Below are 12,151 nucleotides of genomic sequence, written 5' to 3' on the forward strand. Positions count from 1 at the left end.
CTGCAAACCTGTGTCCTCGTTCCTTACTGCATCATTCACCACCATCTTCCATCTACACACCAGGAGCCCTGGGGATACACTTCACCTTTATTCAATTTCCCCTTTTACATGGGCGCCCAGGGCCACGGACCGGGTCGCCACGTGACATCCCCCTGTGAACACCGGACCCAGTACCGGGTACCCCACAGCCCTGGCGGGTGACTCAAACATACATGCAATTTATATTCAAATTGTAAATTTACTGTGTAGGTAGAATTTAGATTATAGATAACCAGGAGTAACATTTCTGGATTTTTATAGTACAGTGAACAGTGCTTGGAGCAATTTGCCTCAGAACTTTGTATAAGCACTTAGTGTTGAGAAACCCTGCACTAAGGCCACATTCACTCCTTCAGTGTTTTACATCTACAATTTTCACCCACGCTGGGTGTTGGCATACAAATACGGATGTAAAAATACTGAACATATGAATGTGGCATTAGAGATAAAGAGTTCCAATCAGGAATTCCCAAAGAAGCTGTCATGATGTCAAAACAAACGAAGATAGATGTCAGCAACAGTGAAAGGAGAGTTTACTCAATGGGAAGCAACAATATTGATGGTTACAAATTATGGGCTTCTACAGAAGTAGATGCTTATTATACATCAAGGAGCCTACACATGCAACAAAACTGTACATGGCCTCCTCCTCCTTATGGTAAAATCTTCACAGTGATACCCTGCACTAACCCCGATCATAAGAGAGCACAAATTGCAATATAACAGCTTGTTGGTTAAGAATTAGTCTTCGTCTTAATGCCTCTAGTGTGGCAAGCCAGTGTCCGAAAAAAGTCTATTTGCTTCCTTTAGTTCAAGCAAGTCCTCCCCTGGACCTTTTCACGTACGGAAATTTGCCACTACACCGTGAGAAGAGCAGAGGTTATTGTTCACACTCATGAATGGTGGTACCTTCAAGCAGTTGGTCTTCTCCCCCTCCACCCTATAAACAATTGCAGCACAGCTGATTTACATGGTCAAGGCAAAAGCAGATTTCCTTGGGATAGCACATCAATTAGCAAGTGCCAACTACTCCCACTTGCTAGTCTTTAATGCAGACATTTTCTACTGAGCCCTTATCTTCTTGCCAGACAGCTAGTCTGCATATACCCATCTCTACAGAAAGAAACCCAGGCTTCTCTGAACACACCCAAGGTGCAATCATTCAGCATCAGGTTTGCTCGTGTGCAAGTACCCTAGCAAATGTAAACCAGCAGAAACTGTAGCGCATAAGCTACCGTTCCTACACTTGATGGGTTCAAGACCCACTGTCCTAGAGCATGGTTTCTCACGCACCTAGTAGCCTTTTCTAGTTTCCTACAGTGACACGTAGCTGAAAATATTGAGGAGAAAAGATGGCTGTGTATAGTGGGGTAAAGAAGACAGAGAGCTAAGCGAACAATGAATAATAAAAGGGTAGAGATGGTGTTAAATCACTATGACTCATGCAGTTGAATAAATTTGACTCATCTTAATGAAAATCTAATCTATCACAGTAAAAAGATGCTCCATATTTAGCAGAGTGCATGATTCAGACTGTCTAGTCTCAGTTTACAACACTCAATAGCTTACTTTGCACCAAAATGAAGATTCACACATTTTTTATTTAATGTTACATCTCAAGAAAAGCAAATGAGAAAAAAAAAATTAACAACCAGATCACAGAAGCATAAAAGTTACAACAAATTCTTACCATAGCTTTTAAGTGTACTACATCAATGCTTCCATCTTTGTCCACTTCTACTGGTTGTATTTTCATTCCCGCCATTTGAGCACTTGCTGGATTGGTTCCATGAGCAGATTTGGGGATTAGACAGACCTACAATAGCAGAGTGCAGAATTTAGCATAAAATCTTAGCAGTATAAATCACCACAAAATACACTTTACTAATTGTCATGGTGCCATGTCATACTTACTGTTCTATGAGGTTCACCCTTTGCACTTAAGTAAGCCTTGATAGCAGCCAATCCAGCATATTCACCCTGTGCCCCACTGATTAGAAAAAAAAATAAAAAATTCTACGTAACCATTTTTTCAGATACACTAAAACAGCTGTTGAAATTTGTACTGGTAACTGCGGCAAACATGATTTTTACCTGTTTGGCTGAAAGGAGATTTTGTCATATCCTGTTATTTCACACAAGTCCTTCTCAAGCTCCTTAAACAGCTGTTGATATCCCTGTGCCTGGTCTAAGGGCACAAATGGATGAATGTTGGCGAATTCAGCCCAAGTAATTGGCTGCAGGAAAAAGAAAAGTTTTCAAAATTAAGTGTTACAAAAATGCACAAACCTGTACACTAATCAGACTCGGGCAAAACCGGTTACACGGTCACTAGACTGTGCATAATGTTAACCTCAAGGAAACTGCAGATTCATTCATGCCTGCAAATGATTCAACAGATGTGACTTTCTCCTGGGATGAAATTTACAATGAAATACGCTAAACATTTCTGCTGCAGCTTTAAAAAAATAAATAAAAAAAACACAGCTACATACAGCCAATATTTAGTCAATGTTAACGGATTTATTTGACAGATTATGCAAAAATGTGTTTTTTGTTCATTACCAATTTTTTTTTTTTAAAGGCCAAGTCTATAGAAGCTTTGGTCTCATCTTACAAAATCCAACCCAGAGACTGAAGGGGCAACAGTGCTGATTTAAAGCTGGAGTCATTAATTTTTGCCTGCGCAGCGGCACTCCTGGCCACCCGACTGTTCATGGAGCAGCAGGTAGAGAGCTAAAAAGTCACGAAATGCAGATACATTTAAAAAAAAATACTAAAAAAAAATAAATATAAATCGGAGGAGTGACAATAGGTACATCATGACAATTTAGTCCAGGAAACAAACCCATTTGCGTGAGGAAAAAAAAAAAAAAAAGCTCCATTACCATAAGGCTAGGTTCACATTGCGTTAGCATATCCGCTAAACGGATTGCACTAACGGATTGCGCTAACGCAATGTCCAAAAAGGGATTGCGTTTGGCGATCCCGCTAGCGCAGATGCCCGATCCGCTAGCGAGGAACAGACCCTGAATGCTGCAAGCAGCGTTCGCGGTCCATCCGAAACTAACGGCACATCGCAGACGCATGCCAAAAATGGCATACGTTTGCGATGCGCTCGGGGTTCGTTAGCACATTGCAGTCAATGGGTGCGCTAACGGATCCGTTACATGGCGTTAATTGCGACAATTTTGCCATGTAACGGAGTCCGCTAGCGGACACCCATTAACGCAATGTGAACCTACCCTAAATCACACAGATTAACTGGCGTAAAGTTCACTGTGATAATGGTATCTATTAAGGACACGATGGAGTAGTGAAACCTGTGACCAGGCTTGGCTGCACACTGACCAGGACTATATGACTTCTGCTTCCTTGAAACCCCAAAACAAAAGGAAAAATTCAGAGGTCTATAGTAACGGGGAAAAATAAGTCAAAAGTTAAATAGAGCGCTAATCCAAGTGACAAACAAGTATTAAAAATATAAAATGAATAAAGTATAAAACAGATATTCACAGAGTATGGGAAAAAGTCAAACTCATTAGGGAAGTGAGTGGGTTCACCAGATTCTCGCCTATTTGGGACAACATTTATCTACCGGAATTTAGGCAGAGGGAGGGTTTTCACTTTTGGTCTGCAGCAGGTATTAAATGGCTGGGGCAGCTGATAAGTCAGGGCAGACTTAAAACATTTGAGGAGTTGCAGGAAGAATTTCAGTTGCCACGGTCTGAATTGTTCCAGTATAATCGTATCTCTCATGCTTATCAGGCACAGAATAAAAGGGGAGCCATAGTGGTACAGATTGATCTCATGATCGACTATATCCTTAAGAATAGCTGCACGAAGGGGGCGATTTCAGAAATATATGGGTTTCTACTTTTTTCTTTCCTGGAAAAATATCCCATCTGAGCCAAAGGGAAATGGGAAGCTGAATTGGGAATAATTGACAATGATAGATGGGAGTCGGTCCTAGAATATGTGCCCAAGATATCAATGAGTGAACCAGGCAGGCTATCACAGTTATTCGTAATCCATAGGGCCTATAGAACCCCTGACAGGTTGTTCAAGGCTGGGCTTAGGCAGAACTCGGACTGCCCTCGGTGCTCACAATCCCAGGCGGGGATATTGCATATGATGTGGCAGTGCCCTAGACTGTCCTCCTTCTGGATAGTTGTTTTAAATCGTATTGAACTGGTGTATGGATGTTCTGTCCCTAGGGTTCCACTGACTTGCATATTGGGATATGTGGAGGAAATTGTTACGGACAACATGTTTAAAATAGCTATTGCACGATTGTTATTCATTGCTAGGAAATTGATCGCCAAATTTTGGATTAGAGAGGAACCTCCAACAAGAAGAGACTTTCTTAAGCAAGCGGAGCATATACTTACTTTGGAGAAAAGTATCTACACCAAAAGGAATAAGCTGGACATCTTCCACAAGCTGTGGCAACCGTGGATGGACTTGAATTAGGATGATAAATGAGAATATAGGGTACCTAGTATTCAATGGAAATATAACGGATGTTTATTCAAATGGTTGTATGATGATGGGAAGTGGGGTGGCTCTGGCTGAGGTCTCGGGTTGGGCAGGGTGGGGGGGCTCTGGGTCGGGGGGGAAAAAGTTATCTGTAAATGTTTAATGAAACATTGCCATGAGAAATATTCTGATTGTTTATTCTTTGCGGATAATAAAAATCTATCTGATAAAAAAAAAAAAGTATAAAACAGATATATTGCTGCTAGGTGTCAAAAGAAAATATATAATATTGCTATCCATATGGGTTATATAGCATACTCCTATAGCGCTGGTGTAGTAATTTAGGGGGAAAGATTATGGGATATTTTTGTGAAGTGTAATGATTTGGTATAGTCCATTAACCCACAGATGAGAACGTATGTAAACATCACTATATCACCACCCCCTGAAGAGGCCAGACGCAAAACACGCGTTGGGGCTCATTTTCCACACAATCGGGTAGTATATACAGAGCATTTACCATACCATACTCTTCCATATATCACGCAATCTTATGATACTTGATTAAATGCCATCATGTCCCTATCATTGATTGGATCCTATGTGACTTTTACTAACTTAAGGTGTTGATGTGGTTATCTCTGCTTGCCATTTGTGCCATATAATGGACGGTGTCCTTTTTGTACAGCTTACCACTTTGAGGATTGCATCCCTTATTTATTACTATTAAAATACTTCTATACTAAGCATTACTGGTCCCATGATGAATTTGCACTTTACAATTTATTGATACGATATACATGTGTATAAGCAGAGTTTTTCAGCACACTTGTTTGTGCTGAAAATGCCCACCTCGGCTTATACACGAGTCATTGTCCCAGCTTATGGTGGGGTTTGAATGGCGGGGTCACAGGAGGCAGGAGCTGGCAGCTGCGGCTAAAGCTGTGCCCGCTGCTAAAGATAAATGAATATTCACTGCACTGGCAACGAATATTCATTTCTCTTATAGCATGCACAGTTACAGTCGCATGCCATCAGCAGCTGCCAGGCTCTAACAGGTGCCCGCTCATTAGTGTAATGAATATTCACCACTCCCATAGGTGTGGAGAGAGGCGAATATTCATTACCTTAATGAACGGGGACATGTGATCGCCCCCAGCAGCTGCTGGAACGAGATGCTGTGAGGGTGCAAAGGGAAATCAAGTAGGATGTTTTTTTTTTTTTCTTATGCTTTTCTCATGGGGGCCATACATACAAGGATGGGAAAATAAGGAGCCATGCAGACAAGGATGGGAATAAGGAGCCATGCAGACAAGGATGGGAATAAAGAGCCATGCATACAAGGATGGGAATAAGGGGCCATGCATACAAGGATGGGAATAAGGGGCCATGCAGACAAGGATGGGAATAAGGGGCCATGCAGACAAGGATGGGAATAAGGGGCCATGCAGACAAGGATGGGAATAAGGAGCCATGCAGACAAGGATGGGAATAAGGGGCCATGCAGACAAGGATGGGAATAAGGAGCCATGCATCCGAGGATGGGAATAAGGGGCCATGCAGACAAGGATGGGAATAAGGAGCTATGCAGACAAGGATGGGAATAAGGAGCCATGAATACAAGAATGGGAATAAGGAGCCATGCATCCGAGGATGGGAATAAGGGGCCATGCAGACAAGGATGGGAATAAGGAGCCATGAATACAAGGATGGGAATAAGGAGCCATGAATACAAGGATGGGAATAAGGAGCCATGCAGACAAGGATGGGAATAAGGAGCCATGCAGACAAGGATGGGAATAAGGAGCCATGCAGACAAGGATGGGAATAAGGAGCCATGCAGACAAGGATGGGAATAAGGAGCCATGCAGACAAGGATGGGAATAAGGAGCCATGCAGACAAGGATGGGAATAAGGAGCCATGCAGACAAGGATGGGAATAAGGAGTCATGCAGACAAGGATGGGAATAAGGAGTCATGCAGACAAGGATGGGAATAAGGAGTCATGCAGACAAGGATAGGAATAAGGAGACATGCAGACAAGGATAGGAATAAGGAGACATGCAGACAAGGATGGGAATAAAGAGCCATGCAGACAAGGATGGGAATAAGGAGCCATGCAGACAAGGATGGGAATAAGAAGCCATGCAGACAAGGATGGGAATAAGGAGCCACAAATACAAGGATGGGAATAAGGAGCCATGCAGACAAGGATGGGAATAAGGAGCCATGCAGACAAGGATGGGAATAAGGAGCCATGCAGACAAGGATGGGGATAAGGAGCCATGCACACAAGGATGGGATTAGGGGACAATGCATACCCGGCTTATACTCAAGTCTTCCCAGTTTTTCGAGGCAAAATTATGTGCCTCGGCTTCTACTCAGGTCGACTTCTACACGAATATATGGTATATAAAGCAATTAGCCGCTTTAACTATTGTACAGTACAAAAAATATGATTTCTGGCATGAGGATTCTCTTGCATTTAGGTGGTTCTTAGAATTTCTCCAAATAAATTTAGTCTAGTTCTACTTGGTTTGATGTGGTACTGTGGCATCTTATTTTCTCCTTTGTTTCCTAAACGTTTATTGGAAAGCATTTGTTTTATTTTTTTTTATAGAAATTCTAGTAAAGCTTGTATATTTTATATTTTAGCAAAAAAAAAAAAAAAGGGAAGAAGCCAGCACTGCTTATGGTCAGAACGCAATAACTGAAGTGCAATTGCACATAAATTCTAACTGTATTTCAAATATGAGACATTTAGCAAACAATTGATCAATTCTTTGAGCTACCCCGCCACTTCACGGCAATCTCATAATGGGGCAGTCCTAATCTTCGTATTTTATTTACGTTGTGCCATTATGGCTTCCTGAATGTATATAAAAAAAAAAAGGACCACATTAAATGCGAACTGTACCTGGAGCATTATCAGAATCACTCCCTTGGTGCCAGGAAAGGCAAGCGCAGGTAAAGGCCGATCAGGTCCAGTGCGGACATTTCAGATCTGGCTTCCACACTGCCAAACCCGCACCAAAGATGAAGGGTGAGACAGGCTGAGACACAGGTGCACAATTAACTTGAGCCTGAGGCGGGGCAGGGCTGCTGTGTAATGTGGTCTTTATAAAAAAAAAAAAAAAAAAAAAAAAGACCACATTACACAGCAGCCCTGCCCCGCCTCAGGCTCAAGTTAATTGTGCACCTGTGTCTCAGCCTGTCTCACCCTTCATCTTTGGTGCGGGTTTGGCAGTGTGGAAGCCAGATCTGAAATGTCCGCACTGGACCTGATCGGCCTTTACCTGCGCTTGCCTTTCCTGGCACCAAGGGAGTGATTCTGAAAATGCTCCAGGTACAGTTCGCATTTAATGTGGTCCTTTTTTTTTTTTTATACATTCAGGAAGCCATAATGGCACAACGTAAATAAAATACGAAGATTAGGACTGCCCCATTATGAGATTGCCGTGAAGTGGCGGGGTAGCTCAAAGAATTGATCAATTGTTTGCTAAATGTCTCATATTTGAAATACAGTTAGAATTTATGTGCAATTGCACTTCAGTTATTGCGTTCTGACCATAAGCAGTGCTGGCTTCTTCCCTTTTTTTTTGTTTTATATTTTACACGCTCCCTACATTGCTTTTATCAGATCTGAATTACAGGAGTAGGATATATAACCCATATGGATAGATCTATTAAATACATTTTCTTTTGATACCCAGCAGCAATTTAGCCGTTTTATATTTATTCATTATTATTTTTTTTTTTTAATACTGGTTTGTCACTTGGATTAGCACCCGCTTTTCTTCTGGTTGTTTTCCCCTACCCTTGTACACCAAATTCTTGGCCAATATAGCCTTGATTTATTTTTCACCTTTACTATTGAACTCTATAGTGAACCGATTGGGAATACTGCATGAAAAACCAATATAGCCCAGTTTACACATGCACCCACAGTGGGAGAACTCTTCTCACATAGGAGTTCATATCGGTCACCACATTTATAAAACACTGATATTTGGATGTGCATCATTACTTGCATTTTTGGTATTTAATAGGCCTCCTTGAGTAGAGGAGGGAGTGCCAAGACTAAAAAATAAGAATTAAATCTAAATTTACCGTAAGCTCAGAGGAACTGTTGAGTTTCATTGTGCAGGACCCCAGAGGAATCATACTATGTACAAGTGAGATATCCTTGTTTTCTAAACGCTTCATGTAGCGAACAAGATTTGTTTCTGAATGGTAGCTTAAAACAAAAAGAAAGCAATGTTAGAACAATATTTAATACATCTCAATATTAAATTAGGAGACACAAAACTGTATATAACAGTATATGTACCTGTGCTTGACCTTCTAGAGAAACTATAATACACAAACACGATTGGTAGTTACCTTCAAGGTGGAAAAACAGTAATGGATCCGTCTAGGGCGCATAAACCAAAACTGGAGTGGCCAGTATGCAGGGACTTTCGGGTAGAAAGATAATAGTGAATTCGTCTAGGGTACGTGTAACAGGACTGAAATAATCGATGTGCCGGGACTAGAGTAGGGAAAACAATGGCAATGTTACAATAAATAAGTAAATAAAATCATACGAGTAATAACTAAAACCCCGGGCAGTAAACAGCCTCATATAGATAGTGCGTGTATATATATGGTCTTACGAGCGGTGCCTCCGATATATAGTAGGGATCGAGTACCTGACTTATGGTAAGCCCCGGGGAGGAAGTTAGAAAAAATAGCACTAAAAGAAATCCGCAACTTGTAGGTAATAGTCGCACTGTAGAAACGTTGCACTTAGCTCATTTGAGCGTAACAGTGTTAAAGTTAGGAGCGTTGTACTTAGCTCAATGAAGCGATGTGGTTGAAGTGTCCTCAGGCGGTAGATGGGAGGAATTACATATCTGCCCGGGAGGTGTGCTGCGCGCGGGTCTGGCCCTATGGCTGCGCTTTATAGACGATATTTTTTTTTTATTTGGGAAGGGAAGGATGAGGATTTGAAACAATTTTTAATGGATTTGAATAAAAATGAATTTTATTTAGTATTTACTGCCAACATTAGTAAAGACAGGGTACAGTTTTTAGATCTTAACATCACAATTAACGAGGGCCAACTGCAAACGTGCACATATGTGAAACCCACCGACTAACAGTTATATCTCCATGGGCAGCTGCCACCTACCAAGGTGGTTACTTAATATTCCCCGGAGCCAATTCATACGCGCTAACCGCAATTGCACATATACTGCGGATTATGAGAAGGAAGCGGATGTATTGATCCAAAAATTCTCAAATAAGGGATATGATCAGGAATCCCTACTTACGATCAAAAGGGACGTGCAAAAAATTCCCAGAACAACACACCTGGAGGAACATAATAACCATAAGAGTAGAATAAATAATGAAAGCTTTTTTCCTGATCAACAAAATCAAATTGCAATACCAATCATCACCCAATATAATTCAAATGTGTGTATACTGAAGAAAATTGTCAATAAGCATTGGGGCCTCTTACAAGAGGACAAAATAATAGGAGATTCTCTGCCAAAATATCCTCGCTTTGTTTTCAGGAAAGCACGTAATTTAGGTGCCATTGTTGCCCCCACGGTACGTAACCCCAAACCCGCAGGTAATAGTAAGGGCCCTTTTAAACAAATAATTCAGGGCTTTTTTCCTTGCAATAAATGCAGCATGTGTAAATCAATTAAACCAACTAAGCAAAAACGGGTTATATCAAAAGCGGGTAAAGAAACCCGTATTACAGATTTTATAACTTGTAAAACACAAGGGGTCATTTACGTTTTGGAATGCCCCTGTGGGAAACAATACGTAGGGCGCACTAAACGCCCCCTATACATAAGGATCAATGAGCACCTCAGAAATATACGTAATAGATACGATGCACATCCCCTATCTAAACACTTTCTCATGTACCATGAAGGATCTGTACAGGGCATCAAGGTCACGGGAATAAAAGTAGTTCAACAGGACTGGCGTAATGGGGACTTTATTAAGCAAATGTCTCGGGAGGAAACTAGATATATATTTGAACTTGACACATTAAAACCAAGGGGTCTGAATAATGAGGTGGAACTCTTTGCTTTTAACTGAACCAATGGGAGAAGAGACCATCGCTATAAATAGCCAGCACGCGCAGGGGGAGCCTACCCTGATAAAGGAAACCGAAGTTTTTTCCGAAACGCGTTGGTTTGGCTCCCACAGCGCACCGTAGCATCATCCAGGGCACCACGTGACTCCTCAGCACGTGACCCGAACGTCACCGCAGGTCCTGCACAGCATCGTACAGGACTTCACACAGGCCGCGCGAGCGCCCGTCACCGGCCGGGACGGCGCCTGCAATAGCCGCCTGAGGACACTTCAACCACATCGCTTCATTGAGCTAAGTACAACGCTCCTAACTTTAACACTGTTACGCTCAAATGAGCTAAGTGCAACGTTTCTACAGTGCGACTATTACCTACAAGTTGCGGATTTCTTTTAGTGCTATTTTTTCTAACTTCCTCCCCGGGGCTTACCATAAGTCAGGTACTCGATCCCTACTATATATCGGAGGCACCGCTCGTAAGATCATATATATACGCACTATCTATATGAGGCTGTTTACTGCCCAGGGTTTTAGTTATTACTCGTATGATTTTATTTACTTATTTATTGTAACATTGCCATTGTTTTCCCTACTCTAGTCCCGGCACATCGATTATTTCAGTCCTGTTACACGTACCCTAGACGAATTCACTATTATCCTTCTACCCGAAAGTCCCTGCATACTGGCCACTCCAGTTTTGGTTTATGCGCCCTAGACGGATCCATTACTGTTTTTCCACCTTGAAGGTAACTACCAATCGTGTTTGTGTATTATAGTTTCTCTATAAGGTCAAGCGCAGGTACATATACTGTTATATACAGTTTTGTGTCTCGTAAGTTTTCCCCCCTTCTCCTCGGTGTGGTGAGGAGCAGTACCCGCAGCTACCTTTATCCATCTCACAAGCGCCGCTAGTGTATACATTACTGCAATATTAAATTAGCTTTAATTTTGAAGACACCTCACCTGTTAAACACTGGATGCATGAGAAATTTGCTTGTTCTTTTGAAAGCAGTATCCAAAATGCCTCTGTTTTCCTCTCCCATGCCTTCGGCCACCAGCTCCTGTGGTAGAAACCCCAAAACACTTGAAAAAGGGACAAAAGCAGTCAAAACAGATATCCACTGGGATTGTAACTACAGCAGCACATAAATCAAACCAGATACTCAAGGTGCCACCTGCACACTGCGCAAGCGCAGCATATTTTATCAGAGCTAGGGTGGATCAAAAAGATTTGTGCTGTCCCAGTCAGACATGGCATTCTTCACTTCTGTGGCCTGCATTCTCGGCACCTTTTACCCTATCTAGGTCTCATTCAACATCATAGTTCCTACTAACCACAGAAGGAGTCCAGGTCATCAGACCAAAAGAGGTCACAGAAGACATGTCCTGTTGAATGCAACGGAGTACCGGGCTGGATCTTTTTTGCTCAACTCTAAATCAGAGTTCAGCATTTTTTTCGAAGATGAAATTCTAGAAACTTGTATAGTTTTACACTGGAAATATCCAATTAATTAAAAGTTTTACCCACCGAATAAA

At 41.7% G+C, this 12,151-nt stretch overlaps 1 protein-coding gene across 1 annotated transcript in view; it reads right to left on the reverse strand.

Annotated features, from left to right (window-relative positions):
- GLDC (glycine decarboxylase) overlaps positions 1 to 12,151 on the reverse strand; it is a 120,250-nt gene that overhangs the window by 9,263 nt on the left and 98,836 nt on the right. The window contains exons 12-16 of the mRNA XM_069764482.1: positions 11,579 to 11,676; positions 8,629 to 8,755; positions 2,134 to 2,276; positions 1,954 to 2,029; positions 1,730 to 1,855 (exon numbers count right to left, since the gene is read on the reverse strand). Of these exons, the coding sequence (XP_069620583.1) occupies positions 1,730 to 1,855; positions 1,954 to 2,029; positions 2,134 to 2,276; positions 8,629 to 8,755; positions 11,579 to 11,676 (570 nt within the window). The remainder of the gene's footprint in view (positions 1 to 1,729; positions 1,856 to 1,953; positions 2,030 to 2,133; positions 2,277 to 8,628; positions 8,756 to 11,578; positions 11,677 to 12,151) is intronic.

The sequence above is a fragment of the Ranitomeya imitator genome, chromosome 1, assembly GCF_032444005.1.
Source record: "Ranitomeya imitator isolate aRanImi1 chromosome 1, aRanImi1.pri, whole genome shotgun sequence".
NCBI lineage: Eukaryota > Metazoa > Chordata > Amphibia > Anura > Dendrobatidae > Ranitomeya > Ranitomeya imitator.